The sequence below is a fragment of the Hippoglossus hippoglossus genome, chromosome 1 (genome assembly GCF_009819705.1).
Source record: "Hippoglossus hippoglossus isolate fHipHip1 chromosome 1, fHipHip1.pri, whole genome shotgun sequence".
NCBI classification, from domain to species: Eukaryota; Metazoa; Chordata; class Actinopteri; order Pleuronectiformes; family Pleuronectidae; genus Hippoglossus; species Hippoglossus hippoglossus.
The window spans coordinates 12,638,704-12,660,417 of NC_047151.1; the positions used below are offsets into that span (position 1 = coordinate 12,638,704).

Below are 21,714 nucleotides of genomic sequence, written 5' to 3' on the forward strand. Positions count from 1 at the left end.
CTTTAAAACCTAAGCTATAAAAGTTTTCAGAGCAAAACCACTGCAGGCATTTACTGGCCACTCAACTTTACACAGCCTCACAGATGTGTTTACTTGTCATTTAAGTACTATTCAGGCTGTAAACACATCGTCTGTACAGCTGTTGCAGAATGTTTACCCTGCTGTCCTTACTATACACAGATCCATACCCTTTACTTTGTTCTACCCTAGGAGGAAGAAGAACTTCCTCTACCCTGCACTTGGTTTGGTTTAGTTTAGTGATGATTGGTTAGATTTGGTCGCCATGTACTTCAATTGTATTGGACTTCGCTGCAACGCTGCTTACCCCTGAAATTCCAAAAGTGTTTTGTGGACCCAAACACTTCGCCCACCCCATAATGAGTGATTTTTTTTATTTTTGGGTGAACTATCCCTTTAAGATTGCATAACTTCTCACACATTTTTTTGCACTGTTTGCACAAGACAATCGTGTAAAAAAATGTACTCAACTTCGTTTTGCAAACGCAAAACCTGTACTGTGACTTTCATAGGGCCTTGCACTGAACTATGTACAGTTGTGGATTATAGTTTATTGTGCACAAATATCCAAGTATAAATTATTATTTTGTATCACTTTACAAAGCCTTATTTACATTTGTAACATTTTATAAAGACACTACTATGTGCACTGTTTCCCCTCCACAGCCCAGCAGTAGTGTTGAGAGCAGCTCCGGAGCGGGGCCCGGCAGCTGCAGGAGGTTGGACCGGGCCTGGGCTCGGCCCCTCTGTGGATAAGATCAGTGCAGACTCCGCCCCCTGCTCCTCCGCGGAGCTGCGGTGGAGGATTTTGGAAGAAGAGACAGAGAGAAAGAGGGAAGTGGTGACTGGTGGACTCCACTGGTGAAGCGTTACGGACATATCCCCTCATATCCCCTCTGCTCGGGGACAACAGGCCCCTTGTTTGTACCTGGAGGTGAGTGGAACTACACTCTTCACAAGTTTTGTTGTTGAAACGTTAAAAGTGAGCTGCTTGGTGTCGCTGTCACTGTCGAGTTAAAGCTTTAAATAACTGCAGATAATGTAAAACTGACCTCTTGTGAGTAATTTGTCAAAGGGACTTTAACTACACGCTTTAAGTAAAGCTAATTCAAAGGCTTAAAAAAAAAAAAAAAAGGGATAGTGACAGTTGGAACGGTGGAAGAACAGGCAGCGTGTCCCGGCAAGCCCTTTGTTGCTCTGCCCGCCGGGAGACGAGTACATGCGGGTACATTATCCACCTCTACCCCCCCTCTGTTATCCGTCCACACTTGATTATAGTCCCCATGTGCCGCCACAGTCATTCAGCCCTCCATGTGTTTTTATAGCTCTTGGGAGGGAGTGTTCACACGCCGTATTTCTGCGGAATTTACAACGAGGTATAACTGAAACTGACATTTTTATCTGAATTGTAACGGCAATAATCTTCATGTTGTTTAGCTCCATAGAGAGAAGTGAAACCTCCTGGTTCTGGTGTATTTGTCAAACGCATGGTGTTGACAGTAGGACTGGAAATGGCAGGGTAGCCCATGATACATGATATAATCTGCGATAGTCAATATACTGCAAGACAGTCATATAAGGAAACATCATGATATCCGAACACGAAAAGCCCCTGAAGAGATAAAGTAGGATTTGTGTATTTATTCACTGCAATTTGGTGTCAGTTTCCAAGAGTTTGACTCAAACTTGGATGAAACAATGAGAAAAAAACGAGTAAAGTCGTATCTTAGTGCCTCTTTATCAAACACACTTTAACTTGTCTATGTCAACATGTGCCGTCATTCCAATGTACCATAAACTGGCAGAAGTCTCGACTAGATAAAACAGGCCCGTGAACATGTGAATTGCTGCTTTAAATGAAAGGTGGGAACAACTGTAAATGTCTGTACCAGTGTGTGTATAAAAGTAAAAGAGTATAAAAACCTTATCAGATGTATATCTTTTTGCAGAAACATATGCAGGAGTAAAGTAAAGGACTAAATATGGCTACACCTGTTCTCACAGAGCAGATCAGGTTGATGTGGTTGTCAGTTCATTTCTGAACAATGAAAATGTAGGTCAGTGTAACTCAGCACAGTTCAACCCTGCTGTCACCTGTTACTGCCGATGTGCTGAATGAATAGCTGTAGTTGACTAGAAATAGTCAGCATGTATGTAGGAAGTTCAGATGCCAGAACACAGTACTTATTTAAAATGTTTTAATTGAGTGCACTTAAGCCAGACCAATATGGATTGTTAGGGGCTTACACGCTGATTAACAATGTTTTGACCAATATATAACTAGAATGGCACTAGAGCGCAAACCTGTGCCAAGGCACAGCAGTCCCCTGAAATTCAATCGAGCTGCACCAAATTGCACCGACACATAGATATCATTCCTCTAAATATGCCAGATTGTTTTTCATCAAGATCCATTAATTGTTACCTGGGGAAATCAGAGAAAATATTAAGGGGGAAAAAAACACCCTATCTTGCACCTGTACATGTGTCTAAATGTTCAGCATAAATAAGTCTCAAGATGTTGTTTGTGAGGTTTCATATTTTACTGTTTAACCTTAAACTTTATTTCAAATAACAATAAATAAAAAGAAGTACAGCCAGATATGTAGAAGTTGAATTAAACTTAAAATATAAACAAATGCACGAAATCATATCGGCAAATACAGATACAAATATGTCAGTGAAAGGCTCATATTTGTTTATCAGTCAGGCTCTAGCATATACCCGTTCCATCAACGTATGATTAATGACAAAATGATGCACAAAGTACAGTAATCCCTCACAGTGGTGGGCAGTGTGAACAACATGATCATTGCAATAACTACTGTGGCATTACTGCATTATTTGTCTTATGGTATTTACTAATTTTAAAGATTACATCATTAAACCGTTGGGTTGTGTTCAACCCATTATTCATTTTGTTATGTTGAGTATAGGCGCAGTCTTTTGTTGTGATTACTCTCGACACAGTCATGCTGGGGAAGGTGTTTGTCACACATTTCCAGTGAATAAGAGACAACAGAAACGTAGGGAACCTTACGAGTTTGCCCAAAGGCTGTATACTTTAAGAGTGCACTTGTGACAAAATAACTTAGATTGACTCTGTGGTGAAAGGTTGCTTTCTTTAGCTCTTTGGACCATTGCTAAGCATGTCCATCCTGTACCGCCACATTCATTGCCTCAAGGCTGGATTACTGCAAGTCTGTACCTGGGTATTGGTCAGTTTCTTTGGTCAATTATGTTTTTTAAACACAGGTTAACATTCCATTCAATATAAATTAACAATACTGTTTAATACGGTGACCTCTTTTATATTTTCTATGAGATTGATCTCACACTTTATTCCAGTATCCTTGTTGGAACTCATACTTGCACAATACTGTAGAATTACAAATAATATTTTTATCTATAATCTCATGTTATTTTTCATATAATATGCTAATCTTACCAAAAACAAACTATTAGACTAAGTATTTTCTTGAACAGAAGTAGTCATCATGTTTTGTCATCATGTTGTGGAGAGGTGAATAATTGACTGAAGTTTAATGGCTTTTGCATTGCAGTCTATTTTAGCACCTCATGATTTGTTTGTGTTGCTGAGAAGACAGTCCAGAAAAAGAGGAAATGTATGCACAGAGCACAGAGGGCGGGGCATGTGTTGTACAACATGCAGCTCAGCAGCTATCTATACCACTTATTCTTCGAAGGTCGGGGATGGGGGTGGCTGGGGCCAATCCCAGCTGATATCGGGTGAGAACAAATGTAACACTCCATCAGCATTAGTGAGCAAGCTGTCTTGATTTTAAATTTGGATGTCCGAAATAACATTTAGTTTGTTGTCAAAGCTGGTTTTAAACAGGCACAGTCGATTCCTCCAGTGGTTTCCAGCTCAGATCAGTTGATCATCAGGGCCCTTAATGGATTTTCTGAAGGCTCCCCAGAAACAGTGAAGTGATTCAATGGATTGATTTTTGCCTCTTTTAGTTGAGGTCAGAGTTCAATAACAGACAACACATCTGCTCAGAGGTTGCAGTCTCTTTATTGTTACCTTTCCATTACCAAAGTACTATGTGCCGTTAGGGTTAGATACTGTTTAACAGTAACAAAGACCACATGGGGGGGGGGGGGGGGGGGGCACTGGTCCCAGCTGAAATCTGATTGGCCCCATAAGTGCCCCGGTCCTGTCAGAAGTCATTTTTTAAGTACAAAATGTGTTTGAACAAGGTACAATTTCCTAAATACATGCGTATTCAATGATGTGTGGTTTGGTACAAAGCTATAGAGCTAACAGTAAACAAGGAATCACTTCAATGTGAACCTTACTGAATCAGAAATTGTACATGGATGTCGCCACTATGTTGATCTATAGTTTAGAAACTTTCTGACTTGTCCAATTTCATTCGGCGTCTTCAACTTTGCCACAGTGACACAATCCCATTCTCTCATCACTTCTAAGGATTTCCCTTCCATGACCTTATCTGTTTTCATCTGCTTTGCCATAACATGCCCAGAAAACTCCATGTCTGTTTTTTTTCTTTTATACTAACATCCCGCCTCAGTAAGAGGAGTATCTAGCTGCTGGATAGGCTGATGGAATGGAATGACATTTTCCTGCACTCCCTTGCCAACCCTCGTTCCACAGTGCATGATACATATTTCAGAAATATTGGGGCACTGGAAATGCTTTGAAAGCCAGAGAGTCTTAAACCTTAAAAGACTTTTTCTGTGGATGCACTTTGCTATAGAGCCCCCAGAGTTGGTCAAGACCGTCTGTATTTATGTTGGCATTTGACAAGCTAATTTCCTCTACCTTTCTTTCTTGCTAGATCCAGGAGGGAACAAAATGTATTTATTCAAGTTCTGTCTGGAACCGTGGTTAATTTGTGACAGTGCACTGCTTTGTCTGTCTCAGCTCTAACAGTCAAGCTGGGCCAGTTGCCAAAATTGTCTAAACAAAACCCTCAGAAGCTGTTTTGGGTTACACATTTCAGCATTTGCATGTATGTGCGCACATGTTGCACCAGAGAGAAAAACACCCATAGTTTTGTCTGTGCACACACTGCATGAACATTAGTTGATTGAGTGGAACTCCTGGGCTGGGAACAAGGCTGTTGCTGAGGTATGTGCATTAGTGGCTCACAGTTTTGCGGGTTTGGACATGCTGGCTGTTGGAGAATGGTGTCAAAACGGTTTCTGGAATGGTTGGGTTCAAGCCAAGGTCCGTTTCCAACATGATGCCTCAATAGTAAACTTGAATTCTTGTGTTCAAATGGCTTTGTAATGTTTTTTCAATCACCACCAAGAGGTCTTGTGGTTGGAAGTGAAGAATGAGTGGGCAGTTTCGATCGTTGCTCTGAATGTTGAGAGGCAAACAAACACACAGGCAACAATGAAACTCACACTCTCCTACATCTTCAGTAGCATTTTACTGATGAAGCTCCTGCTGGCATTAATGACTGCCTGCTCAGTTATGACTTGTTTTTACCATACACTCTTAGCAACAGTGCAGGCAGACCAAACCAGATATGTTGTCCAGCTTTTGATAATGTAGATGAAGCAGTGCCGAACAGATATGATGATTTTATTTTTATATATATAAGATATAAAATGAAAAAGAAATGTAATTTAGGGCTTGATTTTTTTGTTTTACAGTTTAACTATAAACATATGTCACATTACTGAAATGATTCCGACTATTATCTCAAATCCTCTGAGTAACTGCACGAGTGAAGGTATATTGAATGTTTTTTGGATTTACTGTTTACATGCTTAAATGTCCTTTTCTAAGGTCAAGGGACATTTATTTGTAAACCTTGACAGCATTTAAAGTTGTAAAGTTTTTGGTACTCATGTATATATTAGCAGTTGTGGTAATCTAATGGTGAACGTGTTTTTTTGTGTATTGTCCTTGCAGGGTCTACAAGGAAGTTGCATTGTAAGGCTTGATGGATGTTAAGAAGAAGAAGTGATGAGAGGTTTATCTGAAGGTCAGTTCCTCATTTAGCCTCATTTAGGAGATTCAGCATATCAGTCCAATGCACCGACCATAACAACTGCTTCTGCACAGTAAGATGACATACTTGTAGTTCCAAATGCTGATCTCACAATGACTCATTGTCTGTTGAATTGTATCAGTGTGCTGGCACAGTCCTCTTGAGGGAAATGTTCATGAATACTGTAGTTAAAGAAAGTGTGAAAAAGTGTCTGTGAGAAAAGGAAGGATGTTGTTGCGTAATATTCTCTGGTGCTCAAGCATTTGCTTGAAGTCGCAGTGAAGTCAAATTAAACCCTTATGATAAATAAAGGTAATTGAGGCTTGAAATCGTATGGTTTAGCTATGCACTTTTTTTTTATTAAAGAAAACATGAATACAACCACATACACAGAAGTTGAATTTATGAAATAACAAACTTTTCACATTTTTTATGCATTGTCTATTCTGTTACAATAAAAGTCTGTAAAAGGCTCATATCAGTGTGTTGTGAGATGATTTACCAACCAGTAAATCACAAAGCTGAAGGCCTCCCTTTTATCCAGAGGTCTTATTTACAGCACTTTACAACTGTATAAGAAGTATCTGGTGCACTGGGTTAAACTCTTGCTAATATCACCACCTCTTAAGTAGATTTGAATCCCACTTGACTGATACAAGTTGCTCTGGTGAGTTATGTAAATGCTTAAAATGGAAAAGTAGAGAAAAAAAGACTGAGATTGGCTCAAGTTCAACAACACTCACTCTTCTCACTACACAGTAAGAAGCAGCAGCAGCGGCAACAGCATGCTTTTTACTTTGGTGGAGATGCATAGTGTAGTTTTTCAACCATCCCCTCTGGCTCAGATGTGAGAAGAATGCTAAAAATACCCAGGAAGTTACATGATATACTGAAGAAAAGAGACAGTAGCTTTAACTAAAGGCCCCTTGATAATAATAGTTTAAATCTAATTAAATGTATTATACTAATAATTGGTCATTGTGTTTTACATTCCGCATGTGTTTTGGAATCTTAAATTAATTGATTGTATTGTCAAACAGTACAACCACAGTCCGCTCGCCCTTGTTTTGCATCTTTGTCTAATGCAGCCTTCCCTTAGTTGTGTCAGCTCAAGTGGAGAGGGTTCACTGCTATGCATAGCGAGTGGGGCAGAAAATGAAACATGATCTCTTCCCCACACCCCTACACAGGGATTATGTATGGTGTTTGTAAGATAAGCAGAATCTATCCTGAATGTATTTACAAGCTATTACATATTTCCAAAACTGTACAGCTCTGAGTGAATGAACACAACCGGGCTTGTCTTCAGGTTTAAAGAGACACAACACACAACTGCCTTGAACATCAGGGAAATGGGAATATACATAAACAGAGTGACACATTCTCAGGGCAGGATTCTCCGTGGGGAGAGGAGACTCAACCATGGTGACTCCCTCTCAGAGGAACCTGTGATATCACCAAACACAAGGGAGTGGATGTGGCTGGCACACGCACACGCACACGCACACACACACAAACACACACACAGAAACACGTACAGTCCTGCTGGTTTAATGGTGGAGTGAGGAGCTGCTAAAATGAACCAGTGACTTATTAGACCACAAAGGATTTCAGACATGCAGGGGCCCTTGTTCCAGGTCATGTGATCACATTAGCTATGGGTGATGTCATTGTAGACAAGCCTCTTCCTCGCTCTGGTACGTGACTCTTCGTAACCTCAGTGTGTGAGTCGACAAGTTGACCCCCACACATATGAGGTTGTGGAATCATTGAATTGTCTCTCTCAACATTTCCTCATTTTCATGCTTTTTTTAAAAACTTTTGTTTTCCATTGATACCCAAAACCCTAAAGTTTTTACATAAAAAAAAAAAAACATTTCACATCAGCTATATATAGATGGTACATGAGAGAGAGTGCACAGATGGTTAATGATTAGAAATCATCCATGTTTATTCAGCAAACATCCACTCATGGTGCTGCTGCTCGCTGACATACTGTCACTTCCTATCACAGCTAAGGAAAATCATGGTCATGGATTTATTCAAAACAACTGAACTCATTTTGAAGATATTTTTCTTGACTGTCAGAATTGGTTTCCTGCGTACGACTAAAAACCCCCAATAAATTAAGCAAAAACATCCATTACGCAAACGCTGTCATCATGCTCCGATGAAGTAATTTGTCTGCGCAATAACGATGGAGCTGCGGTATTGAGGTTGCTCGACCAATCACGTGTCTGTCTCAGCTGTAAATATTTACGTTTCAGACATTTTTATAGCATCAAATAAGTAATTATAGCCAAACAGAAAAAGCACTTATAAAGACACCAGTGTGATAACAACAACCTAAAATAACAAATCATCCTTGAGTATAATTTTTTTATTTTACTTTTTAATTTGGAGGAGGCAGGTTTTTTATTTTTTACCTTTACTGCAACCTGCTTCCAGGGGAAATGGAGACACTTTGGCTTCACTTTTGGGGAGCTGTCATGTCGTCCATTTTTATATACAATTTATGTTATATACTTGTGGAAAATAAAACATTTGGGTTGCAAATATAATAGTTTTAAATTAGGAATAGCTCAAAAATCAAATTGAGTTGAGTGTCAGTATATTTACATGTGTTTACATTGAGACATGCATTGGCTTGTAGCTCTGTTTATCTCTCTATTATCTTCCCTCTGGAGAATATTCTCTGCAGTCTGCCTTTTAGTTTTCCTGGGTGGATCCTAACAACTGCCCATCTACATTGATAGACTGTGGTCAGCAGCACTCTGTCCATTAGCCAATCTCTACTTCATTATCAAAGTGGGTTAGTTCCAGCCATGACGCTGCTCTACACCACTAAACCACAGGTTAGATTGCCAGGAGCCTCCTCTCTGTCTTAAGAGGAGTGAGTCAGGTACTCTGCCCAAATTTTTAACACAATTACATTCCTATTAGCATAAAAGTATTATAGAAATGCAGCTTTGAGGGCAAAGTAAGTGACACACACTGTATGTCAAGACCTGTCTAACTGCGTTGGCTCTGAAGTGGAAACTAGGCTATTGACTGAGACGGTGTCAGATTTCTCTGCTGCTGCCGTTCCCACTGCAGACACCCAGGGTCTCACATTGATTTTTTTTTTTTTTTAAACTGTAACTCCAGGCCAACTTCAAGGCTTTCAAGACCATAATGACATAATGGACGTGTTGGCCGAGGCATGTGACATTATCGGTTTTATGTCTGCAAGGCTTAGGAATTTTCCCGAAACACTATAATGCTGCGAGGCATTCGGAGCTCCAGGAATAGACTGACTGGTTGTTCCGCTGTTGACTATGAAAAAAGACGGATGAAGTATGAGTTTGATGATATTTTTCCGTCCATGAGCAGACAAACGGGTAATGAGTTATTACATCAACTCAACTCAGACGACCATGGATGGGATTTATATGTCGGGCTATTTGTGTGGTCCAAACTGTCAGTATGTGCGCTCATGTGATATCGTTCTATTAATGTGTTGTTTGTAAACACTGACTGTAAGACAGTGACCTTGATGGGAGTCAACCTACTGGTAGTGAGTACTTTTTAAATAGTTGTGTGTACTGTGATTCTTAAGCTGATGATCTCATTACAATGAGTAATGCAGAAGTAGAACCAGTATAACACCAATATAACATAATGTCAACATAAAGAAGTGCGAGGCTGTTTTCAGTACATGCAGAGAAAAAGCATATTGATCTGTAACCACCTAGAGGACACATGATGATTGGAGAGCTCTATCGATTAATTTGCTGTCATCTGATGTCACTTTCAGCAGCCTAACAGCTGCTGTATCAGTTGCTTTTTCATTAGCGTTTCTCGTATTAACATTAGGTGCTGCAACATTGATTTATAGTTTGTCGACCACTTCCCCCATAATTATTTTTAAGTGTGGTTGGGCTGTGTGGTGCTGTATAATGCTGTTAGACTTATATTTCTGGTGAGCTTATGCCAAGATAGCTATCACTTAAATATCTGTACTAGGGCTGCTGATAAATCCTATTAAAAACACAAACTTGACTTATACTTCATACAATGACTCTGCCACCTTTTCATTAGTGATATCAGCTGCATCAAAACAAGAGTCCCTACTTTCTCCCTCATCAAATGGCAACGCAGCGTTACATCATGTGATGCAGGAAAATAACACCAGTGAGAGACTGCAGTGTATGATGGTGTGGGAACAAAAGAAAAACAGGAGTGTTCCCTTTCTGTTGTCCAAAGTTGATAGTAAAGTGTTCCGTTGACTGGATTAGCCAAAGGCATACAGTACATGTCCATCTGATCATTTTGTCAATGAATGAATTTCCAGAAAATGTCAATTATAATGATTCTAACTATTAGAATTTAAAATGAAAGAGTCCTTACACATGTGTTTTTCAAACTCTGTATCTATGGGTTAGAAACCTGTATGTTTTCATGGGGAAATTAAAAAAATGACATGATACTTTCAATCAATAAATAATAAAAATAAATTTGAATCTCCTACCATGTTCTTTCTGTTGTTACCACTTTCCCTTCATTATTACAGACATTATCACAATGAAAGAAATTTTATATTTTTTAATTATGTGTCTTTGTTGATATCTCTAGGATCTCATAGATGTAAGCCTGTTTTTGGTTGATTTACAATATTTATTGTTTAAAAAAAAAGTATATTTATAAATATATATTTTGCCATAAAACCGTCTTATGTGGCATAATTGTTCCAGTTATGTTTGTGATTTTTCTCACCTGCAGCAATCTGATAGGATGGCATCACAGGAGGGGGAGGAGCCTCCTCCTAACGGCGGCAAATCAGACAGCCGTCTAAAGAGCAAGAAGCCACCCAGCCTTGTAATAGCCATCCCCCCACCTGAAGTGATGATTTCCCACAACCCTGCTAAACAGGTAGGCTGATCGTTCTGACCTAAGCCTGTCCTTCACTGTCTACATAATTATACTGGTTAATATATTCAGAAAGTATTAACTAACAAATGGGAAACTGCATCATAAAAAAACTAGAATGACATTCAGTAGACTGCAGCCCCCAAGGCCTAACAGTTCCCTTAGGAAACCACATTTAAATTCACTAGATCCAGATTTTGTATTTGGATCTGCACCAAATTACACACACTCATAGATGTCAGGCCCACTAAATATGTCAGATCCATGAATTATTCTCTTAGGAATTTATAAAAATGTCAAAAAAGCCCTACCTCGCAAAGAATAAAAGAAAAATATTCTTGGATCTGCCTCTTTGTTCTGACACAAAGACACAAACACTTTCTTGGTACATGTCCCATTCTTCCACCACATTTAAAGAAAATTGGTTCAGTTGTTTTGCGAAATCCTGCTGACAAACTGACCAACAGCAATAAAAACCTTGGTGGATGTAAACATGACCAAACCAGTTGTTATTATGTGGCTCAAAACTGAGAGATAGGTTGGTGGTTGTTTTATAAGACAATCAGAAGCAATGATTACAGGAATCTCAGTTTTATTGGAAAACATTTGCAAAAAATTACTTTCTATATTGGCTAATATCCTTTATAGGTGTTAAGCAATTGGTCCAATTGGGTTAATGGACAGATACTTTTGATCAAGATGTTGTGATATCTTATCATTAGACTTATTTCCTACAGGGGAATAAAAAAAGGGAAGTACTTAGTTTTTAAAAGGTCAAAACCCTGAAGGCTCTGAGGCTCTGAATTTGCCATTTGTTTGGGCAGGGAGGCCCTCTGGTCAGCTGTCCCTCAGTTAATGGGTACAAGGCCACACATTTCCCCCTGTGGGCCCCATGCTCAGAAAACAAATGAGGGTATTTCAGCCTCACAAAGTAGCAGGTAGTCAAACTTTAATTGAGCCTGCTACAGTTAAACCCACCCCAAAGAGCAAGTGGTGCAATAAACATGCAAATATAGTGTGAAGGCATGGTATGTAAGAAGAGGCGGACATGCACTTTAGCTTTGTTATTACAAGAAAGACGAAGCAGAAGAAGCAGAAAGAGGCCCCAAACACTCACACAACTAGCCGGTGTTTACATTACTGAATGTGAACGGAATTTAAAAAATGATTATTTGGATTTTGTTTTGCCACATAACAACAACGTATTTAAAAACAGTTCCTGTCATTATACACTCAGGTTTTATTATCTTTAAACCTAATGCACCAGAGAGTTATAGTTTAGGAGATTTCCAAGGTCTAAGTCGGTGTGAGGCTGTGAGCCACATGCATTGGACGTGAGAGAAAAGCAAATACATCCAAATATCTCAATACTGGAATTTAAACTTGTCACTGATCCTGATGTATTGTAGCCATTAACCACTACCAGTAAAGTCCTGTAGTCCTTTGTAATGATCCAGGACTGAATGTAATGTATGTGTCCTCTGCCTGGCTCTTTATGCTGTCGCTTTATTTAGGTTATTGTTATACTCCTACATGTACAATAGTAGAATGGCACTCAATAGAGCGCATATACTGCCAAGGCCAAACAGGTTCTTTCTTGGCACATGTCCCACTCTTCCACTAAGTTTCATAGAGATCCATTTAGTTGTTATTGTGTCATGTTTTTTTTTTGCGACCAAGCAAACCAACCAACATAGGTTCCTTGGTGGAAGTAGTGAATTGTAACTCAGTTTTCCTCTTTGTATAGGCACTTTTTATATATATTTTACTCTAAAGCCAATATCTCCACTGAATCTTTATTTCTCTTTACCTCTACTCAGCCGCTTCGACCGTCTCTGAAAAAAAGTGAGGGTGGTCAAGCGACCGGCTCCGTGTCAGACAGCATGAGTGGAGCTGCAGAACGAGGTTTCTTGACCAGAGACAGGAGGGCGAAGTTAGGCCGACAAACATCGCTGTCTCAAAGCATCCGCAGGTAAAATGTTTATTGTTTCAGTCATTTGTAACATTGCTTTTGTTCGGTTTGCTTTACATTTAAGTGCAAGCCTGACAGTTTTAATTAGAGACCCACAATGGTTACACAAACTGTCCATGAGGTCATAAACCCTTGAAAACACAACCAACAAAGCTTCCTTCTTCAAAGTTGATCATACAAGAAGTGCAAGTTCCCTGCTAGTCATTCACTCTGTAGAGTCAGATACTATCCACCACAGTTCACTCAACGTAACATTTTCTCTTTGGAATCCTTATAACAAAAACAACAAATCAATAGAGGACCCATTATTGTCAGCGTTCATCAGCAACATATCCACTGAGAATGGGGAGCTAGTTGTCTCTTATAGCTAGCTGCTAGCTCTGGCTCTGGATGTTGGTGTGTGACGAATGCCGTAAAGCAGGTCGTAAAGTTGGTCGTAAAGTTCCAGGACGGTACACCAGCGTAACATTGTGCAGTTCCAGGTGTCCAGGCAATGCTGTGGCAATGACAGACATGCGATTGTCCCTATTTAAAGTGTGTGTACCATCAAAATAATTTTAATGTATAAAGATCTACCTACCTACCTACCTGTTGCTTTATATGTTACAAGTAAAACTGCTGCACACATAATCCGAGCTCATACTCTATGCTCTCTTCCTGTGTAACGTTAGCATCATCTACCCCCGATGTTAAACGATATATTATTATGTGTCACTGACGTCCCTGTCTTATTTCTGTTCCTCCAGGAATACAGCCACGTGGTTTGGCGTAGGGGAAGACTGTGAGACCAAGCAGCAGGTATGGCACAGGAAGAGCCTGCGCCACTGCAGCCAGCGCTACGGCAAGCTGAAGGCCCAGTACAGAGAGCCCGACACAGCCACCAGCTTCGACCAGGGCCTCGACTCTCCAGCCACACACAAAATGCCAAAGGTACTGTAGGCAGAGGCATACTATTACACGTTCTAATCCATGCTTCGGCTCTACCCATTTCATGAGAAGAATAAAATATCCTCCCATGGAGATGTGTTACACAGACTGCACAAAGAAACAAGATGAGGCACAGCAGGTCTGTCCACCAAGAATTCCCAACCCCCCTGAATTTCATAACAAGCCAACATGCAATGACTCTTTTTCTTTTTTTTTTCAACCTGTGGGATTGTGATTTCCCGTTTTTACACTGAGACATGAAGGCAAAAGACAGGATCAAAAATAAATGGTAAGAGGAGAGTGGGCAAATGTGCCTGAATTTAATAAAGCAGAGGATTGTATGGTGACAGACGTGGACCATCTGTGTCCCAGATGAATCACTTCTCTAGTTCCATGTCAGTCACTCATCTAGTATTTAGTGTTTCATCTCTTCTTCACTTTTTGCTATTTGCTTTTCTAATCTGGAATACCAGTGAAAACAATATCCATGCACACACAGATACAAAGCTACTTTCTCTCAGTGACTGGATCATAGACTCTACATAAAGATGGACGACACGTCTCTACTTCCTCCCACTATCGAGACGTAAAGTTAAAAAATCTTGGAGACGAACGCCGTCATCTTGCAGCAACGACAACATTTTGTAGGTAAAATCTTTAGTCGGGGGATGGAGCTGCTGTGGCGAGGTCCCGCTGATACATGCGCCTGAGCATCAAGAGTCAGTCTCAGCTGTCACTCATGATATTGCACCCTTTATATTGCAATTAAAACCAAACGTTATAACAAAAAAAACTGTGTTCAACATGTACTTTAACGTTTTTGTTTAGCTCCTTTCCCATCCATTGACATGGAGGAGGAGGGGGTTTATAACCTGTTCAGCAGCCTGCCACCAGGTGGCAATCAAGACACCATGGTTTCACTTTGGGGGGAGCCGTCATGTCGTCCGTCTTTATGTACAGTCCTTGGTTGGGACTTCAGTGACTTTTTCTCTTGTGTCTTCTGCTCACCACCTGCAACATGTGGAGCAAGTTTCAGGGTGTAACTCGAATATTTATATCAGCTGCATTCTTCTGTTCTGTTTACGCTAGATTGTAGATCCCCTGGCACGGGGAAGAGCCTTCCGCTGCCCAGATGAGTCTGACAGTCGCTCCCCCAGGACGCCCTACTTCACTCAGGGTGGTCCCTTCACCCCCGGGGTCACCTCGCTCAGCTCTTTCACCAGCCAGCGTTCCGGGTACAGCCGCTTCCCCAAACGCAAGAGGGAGTCTGTCGCCCGCATGAGCATCCGAGCTGCATCCAACCTGCTGAAGGTGCGTAAAGTCCCCAGAGACCCTGTGTGTTTTGTGTGTGTCCGGATGTATTCCAGATGGAGAGGTCAGAGAATTATCAAGGGAACTGAGTCTTGTTATGATTTTTGACTATGGTGGGTGTTTTCAGTTTTTCTTTCTCCACAGCTGCTGTTAAATGTTTTGTATCCTGTAAAAACAAGTAGCAGATCTCTTAGGAATCACTGTGGATCAAATATAGAAAACGTTTAATATAGTGATCATGAATAACCTCATATTCCATAGTAAAAAATATACAGTACTCAGCCTCCAATGCGATCTCTCATATACTTGTTATCATAATTTGAAAGATAAATATCATTTTAAATACGATTTAAGCACAATTGAACTCATGTGACACAAACAGTCCATTTATAGAACTGTTTAAAGAAACCTTTATGGATGTTTGAAATCACTTATTATGTGTGTGTGTGTTGTCCAGGGTCGTAGTGGTTTGCCGGGCTCCCAGACAGGTCGCAGTTTCCCCAGGAGGAGCTTTGCCAGGCCAAGCTGGATGGACGAGGACACCGTGGATTCTGCAGACGCATCTGAGTCGCTTTTTTTCAGCAAGGTCAGCAGCCATTTTCTTGATTTTCCTCTTTTCTCTCCTTGTTTCAACTTTATTTGGAATGATTTGTATTTATTTAACAATGTCGACTACAACAGAAACAGCAATCTATTGTCTTAACACATAGGATGCCTGGCTTTCTCATGAATTATTGCTCTCCCCCATCTTCCGACTTTTTTTCTGGCTTCCACATTTTTTCATCCTGCTTCCTTTGGGAACTTTATCACATCTGCTGCTCAGGTTGATGCCCACGATGAGATGTACTCGATGGCTGATGATGTATTTGAATCTCCACCCATGTCGGCATCTTTCGGTCCCTGTGAGCAGCCTGACCAGAAGTTCCCAAGCCTGTGAGTAAATACATCATTTGCCTCAAAGTCAGCCAGCAGTCTCAGGAATGATGAGTGATCCTATAGTCCTCCAGACTTGCTCTCAGTAAACGTTATGAGGCAATCGTAAATCCAACTCCTTATCAGGGTTTTCATCAAAGATAGTTGCATATTTGTTGGAACTTCAGAGGTTCTAAATCTGACACTCAGTAAAGCTGGGCTCAGACTAAAGGAGTTTTAAGGTCATGACTGATTTTTGACCATGACCGATCAGGTTACATTGCACACTAGAGGAGAATCTTCACAGATGTTCTTCTCTATAATCTTTAACACGCCTACACTAGAAAATAATGACTCACCAACATCACACACTACTGGATATGATCAAGATTATGGCTCCAGTGGCAGTGATGCACCACCTCACATCACCTCTGATGTGATCTCATGAGAAGAAGGTGCAAACCACACACAGTATGGAGACTGCCATAGTGCAACAAGTGTTCGGTAATAATGCTTTGCAGTAACATCAAATGAAAGTAGAAGAAAGAAGATGATGGGGTGAGAAAATGTTTGGGGCCTATCTATTCTTCAGTAAGAAGGTGAGACTCCCCCGCACTGACCCCCAGAGCGCGATCACAGTGGGTTCACTGTGGTCTCAGCGCAGAGAGGGCTACCTGGTTGATCCTGCCAGTAGCATATGCTTGTCTCAAAGATTAAGCCATGCAAGTCGAAGTACACACGGCCGGTACAGTGAAACTGCGAATGGCTCATTCGAGATTTTAACTGTCAGTTCAATATTAGTCAACGGTGATCTCCATCTCAAAAGCTTGACTCGTCTCTTAGTGGTTCAGCTCAGAAAGTACGGACATAATCGTCCTGATTTATATCCAATTATCAAACAGGTTTAATAATTATTGGGACCCGCATTTTGGGAGATTTAACGTTTCAAAGCAATTTGTAAAGCCTCACACTACCAGATCATCTGGGCCGAACATGGAGTCCAGACCAGATTTCTCCTCAGATTCTCGGGGGCTGAATCAGGGATTTATATTGGGTAGGAATTCCTGTAGTCTGAGCCCAGGTGTTGTAGTAACTCAAACCTGTGTAACAATGGCAAAATTGACAATTCTTACTGACGTACCTTTTACTTTTTCCTTCCATTTTCTTGAGCTTTTTTAATTGCTATTCATATATATGCTTTTAACTTTTGCATCTCCATATTCTTTCCTTTTCCTTACCACCACTCTTGCCACACCCTCTTCTTTTCCATTTCCTTTCTACAGTAAGGACATATCTCGGACGCCCAGGACACCAATAACATTGCCTGAAAAAAGCCACCCTCGTCGTGGGCGTCGCATCGCATCACAAGTCAAGCACTTTGCATTTGACAAACACAAGCGTCAGTACGGCATGGGCGTTGTGGGGAAGTGGCTGAACCGGCACTACCGACGCAGCCTCAGCAGCAATGTCCAGAAGCAGCTGGACGACTTCCACAGCCACAGGTTGGGAATGAGTAGATGCTAATGCTCACCAACATTATACTGGATAATTCAAGAACTTAAAATAATTGACTTGTGGTCCTCAATCAGAGAGATAAAAGTAATGAAATCATCTGCCTCACTGTTTTATTTTAACAGTAAAAAGTGATGTAAAACCTCCAGAGAGAAACAGAGGACAGTCATATACAAACAATAGTAATCTGTTGAGCAGTAAGAAACGTTTAGGACAGATTTATTTACATTTATTTACATACCCACTGTATTGTGATGTGTGATTATTGGTTGGCCATGATTTTAAACTTTTAACCCTTTTCTTTATCCTTTATTGTTTTTTATCAGGCCGTACTTTACCTACTGGATCACGTTTGTCCATATCGTGATCACACTGCTGGCCTGTGGTACATATGGTTTTGCCCCTGTGGGGTTTGCACAACATTCTACAACTGATCTGGTGAGTTTGCCTCTAAACTGGGTCCACTCTCACAGAACAATAAGAAGACAAATCTCTGTTCATTCAGAAATACACTGGTGTTTTTATGAAATAGTAGAATTAGATTTTTTTTTATCAATAATTTCACGTGTTTGAATATTTGCATTTTAGAATATTTATTACCCAAATGTCTTAAACCTTGCTACATACATGGTTGAGAGCAATACATATTAAAATAGACTTTTAAGTGAAGTTATTTTTTATCCAGCTGTGTATTAAACAAAAGATGAATTTAAAAGACTGAATTTATATATGTATAAAAACAAATTTGCACTGTAAAATCATTGACTAACTCTGAAAGCTTTTAAAGTTTAAGTCCCCTTGTCATGTTCATCAGTTACATTTCCAACCCTGTCACTCTGTTGCCCTCTGTAGGTGCTGAAGAACAAAGGCATTTATGAGAGTGTCAAGTTTATCGAGCAGGAGAACTTCTGGATCGGCCCGAGCTCTGTGAGTATCTTGCAGCTGTGTGTTTTTTATCACACACGTAGACGAACACACATGACAAGTTGTGATCTGCTGTGAACATAGTGTAACACCTAAATGAAGGATCCCCACATTTCTCTTTCACAACATGTATCTGTGGGCGACACCAGACATGTTCTGCTTTGTTGGGTGAAGCGTTAGTCATTAGTTTGTGACTTTCTTACCTTATCACTAACGGCACTTCCTGTTGCTTAATGTTGCCCTCGCTGAGCTCTAACCCCTTCCCTCTCCTACACCGTTACATGTGTGAATCTGTTTAGTTACTTCCCGTAAAACGTCAAGCAGATTATCTTTTTGATCTCACTCATTTAAACCTTAAATGTCGAATGAGTCAAGTTTCAGTATATTTAAAATGATCCCAGAGGTGTCTGTATTTTCTGGAAAATGGGAGAATGAACGCATATTTATAACTTGTTAAACAGCATTAAGGCTTAATCTACATGCAGAAATGAAGCATGTATAGAATCCTTTTTTACATTTACTTATTGTTGCCAGCTTGTATATCTTTACTATTATTTCCTACTTTACCATATAGGATGACCTGATTCACCTGGGGGCCAAGTTCTCACCATGTATTCGTCAGGACAGACAGATAGTGACTCTGATCCAGAAGGCCAAAGACCTGGAAAGAGAGTCTGGCTGCTGCGTGCAGAATGACAACTCTGGATGTGTGCAGACCCACAACTCCGACTGCTCTGTATGTTGTTTATCGTGCACTTTCATACATAGCACATTATTATTATTATAAGTAGGGTTACTATATACAGTTCCTCTATTTGACATCAAAGTTAAAAAATCTTTTTAAATGAAATAATATAGTAATATAGTATTTTTCATTAGATAATTTTGAATTTAAATGTAACAGATCACCTTTCTCAATACACAGATTAACATGACGTTAAGGAACATTTCTTAAAAATTCTGTATATTTATTATTATTGTACAAAATGACTACTGTTCTGTTTAAGATTGTGATAAATGATAAATGCTACAATTCAATATAACATTGACTGCATGCAGGAGACGCTGGCCACGTTTATTAAATGGAACAAGGAGGATGTGGACATGGACATCAGCAGGTCCTCGGGTTCTGTCTGTCACCAGGATCCCAGGTGAGGAGATGTGCAGCATTACTCTGCCACATGAGATGAGGAACACCTCTCTTCTAAAACAAAATTGAAATCAAGTGAATCTTTTCAAACCTTCTTGTGCTCCATGTTGTTGTGATCAGAGTGTGTGAAGAACCTGCGTCTGCAGAGCCTCATACGTGGCCAGATGACATCACCCAGTGGCCGGTGAGGGGACACCACTGCTCATTTGGAAATTCATTTTCACCACCCACTTCGATACCTGGAGCTAATTTTACAGTGTTATTGTATTTCTGGGTTTGTGCTCATTATGTCTCCAGGTGTGTACGTTTCCCAAGAAGTCGAACCACACAGGTTACAGACACATGGACTGTAACATAAAGGGACGGCCATGCTGCATAGGAACTAAGGGCAGGTGAGACACGGACACTGATATATTATTATGCCTCTGTGCTGGTGAGAGAGGCATTTTGTTTTCAGGTTGTCTGCCTTGCATTCAAACAAAAATGTATTAGCTTTTGGTTGCAGGTCATAGGTCATGATCACGGTGACCTCATGGTCTTGTGAAAGTGATATCATATAACATAACATCTAAAGGGAATTTTATTACATCTGGCACAAACATTTACTTGGACTCAAGGATGACCTGATTAGAATTTGGAGGTCAAAGGTCTCACAAAAGTTTATCCTGCGTACCTCTAGATAATCCTTTCAAATTGTTCACCTCGATTCCCTGATTAACTGATTAGATTCCATCAAGACTGAAACTGCACCGATTCATGGAGGCATACAGCCTTCAATTCTAGTTTGCCTTGTGTTGTGTCGGTCAAGCCCTGCAAATGTCACCCTGATCTATTGCTTCACTTAATTTTAATTGCATTTTGTTTTGTCTTCCTATAGATGTGAGATCACCACCAGAGAGTATTGCACTTTCATGCACGGTTATTTCCATGAAGACGCCACACTCTGCTCACAGGTAGTTTGTGTGCGTGTGTTTTGTGTGTATTGGTGTGTTAGTATATTTCTGACCTCAAGCATTACTCTTGTGCAGGTCCACTGTCTGGACGACGTGTGCGGTTTGCTGCCCTTCCTAAATCCTGATGTTCCAGATCAGTTCTACCGTCTGTGGCTCTCTCTCTTCCTCCATGCAGGGTAAACACCACTTACCCCTCACAAACATCCTAAAACAAAGACTGAATTTCTACATCGATATTTAAAAGGGCTGTTTGAGCTGAGTGAAGGGAATGTGTAATATGCATACTTCAGGATTCAGACCTGAAGAAGTATTTCTAAATTAGCCCCCAGTGCTCGTGAGTTGGTCACTCGCATGAGCACTGTAGTACTTCGTGCAAACACTCAGCACATGGGAAATCCCTCAGGTTTAGTTTCAGGGCAGATAAAAGAGCTTTCATTAAAGAGCTTAATGAAAAAAGAATGGGCTGAAATACCAGCAGACTGCATTGATATGTCATTTTTAGACTCTATGTGTGTGTGTTTGTAGGCTCTTGCACTGCGTGGTGTCGGTGGTGTTCCAGATGACAATACTGAGAGACGTGGAGAAGCTGGCAGGTTGGGTTCGCACCTGCATCATTTACATCCTCAGTGGCATCACTGGAAACCTCGCCTCTGCCCTGTTCCTGCCCTACAGAGCTGAGGTGAGCTCTTCACATGATTAAATGCACCCACAGACCTTTTTTGCATAAGGAAGTGTTAAAGCCCCTACCAGGAGTTTTTAACTTGTTATGAAACAGGATTATTTTCATATTGCTGCCTCTTTATGATCTACAACCGCAAATGACACAATTGGGGAGACATTTTCAATGTCTGCCGCTGGGACGGATTACCTGCAAAGTCAGAGCAAGGATTTACGACGGTCAGGCTGGAAAAGACAATGTTTAGGTGGAGGATACAGAAGCGGGGAAGCGAGCCAGGCTACAGGCTAAGCTAAAGTCTAACCCGTACAGACCAGCGCTTTCGAGTCTGTTCCTCGCCAACTTATAAACAAGATGGATGAGAATGAGAATTACGATACATTACCTCATCGCTCTGCATCCTGTAAACAGCTGTGTGTAATGGTGTGGTTGGATATACCAGTCAACTTTAAGGATGG

At 40.5% G+C, this 21,714-nt stretch overlaps 1 protein-coding gene across 2 annotated transcripts in view; it reads left to right on the plus strand.

Annotated features, from left to right (window-relative positions):
* The first annotated feature begins 799 nt into the window (after positions 1-799).
* LOC117763098 (inactive rhomboid protein 2-like) overlaps positions 800-21,714 on the plus strand; it is a 28,682-nt gene continuing 7,767 nt past the window's right edge. Inside the window, exons 1-18 of one of the 2 annotated variants that reach the window (XM_034587998.1) lie at positions 800-952; positions 5,933-6,005; positions 10,773-10,922; positions 12,740-12,891; positions 13,638-13,821; positions 14,908-15,129; positions 15,587-15,715; positions 15,953-16,062; positions 17,325-17,543; positions 17,880-17,991; positions 18,406-18,480; positions 19,052-19,213; positions 19,537-19,628; positions 19,748-19,811; positions 19,925-20,019; positions 20,505-20,580; positions 20,656-20,756; positions 21,106-21,259. In XM_034587998.1, coding sequence (XP_034443889.1) covers positions 10,785-10,922; positions 12,740-12,891; positions 13,638-13,821; positions 14,908-15,129; positions 15,587-15,715; positions 15,953-16,062; positions 17,325-17,543; positions 17,880-17,991; positions 18,406-18,480; positions 19,052-19,213; positions 19,537-19,628; positions 19,748-19,811; positions 19,925-20,019; positions 20,505-20,580; positions 20,656-20,756; positions 21,106-21,259 — 2,085 coding nt within the window. In that variant the 5' untranslated portion in view covers positions 800-952; positions 5,933-6,005; positions 10,773-10,784. The remainder of the gene's footprint in view (positions 953-5,932; positions 6,006-10,772; positions 10,923-12,739; positions 12,892-13,637; positions 13,822-14,907; positions 15,130-15,586; positions 15,716-15,952; positions 16,063-17,324; positions 17,544-17,879; positions 17,992-18,405; positions 18,481-19,051; positions 19,214-19,536; positions 19,629-19,747; positions 19,812-19,924; positions 20,020-20,504; positions 20,581-20,655; positions 20,757-21,105; positions 21,260-21,714) is intronic. The other variant, XM_034588006.1, reaches the window with a different exon arrangement.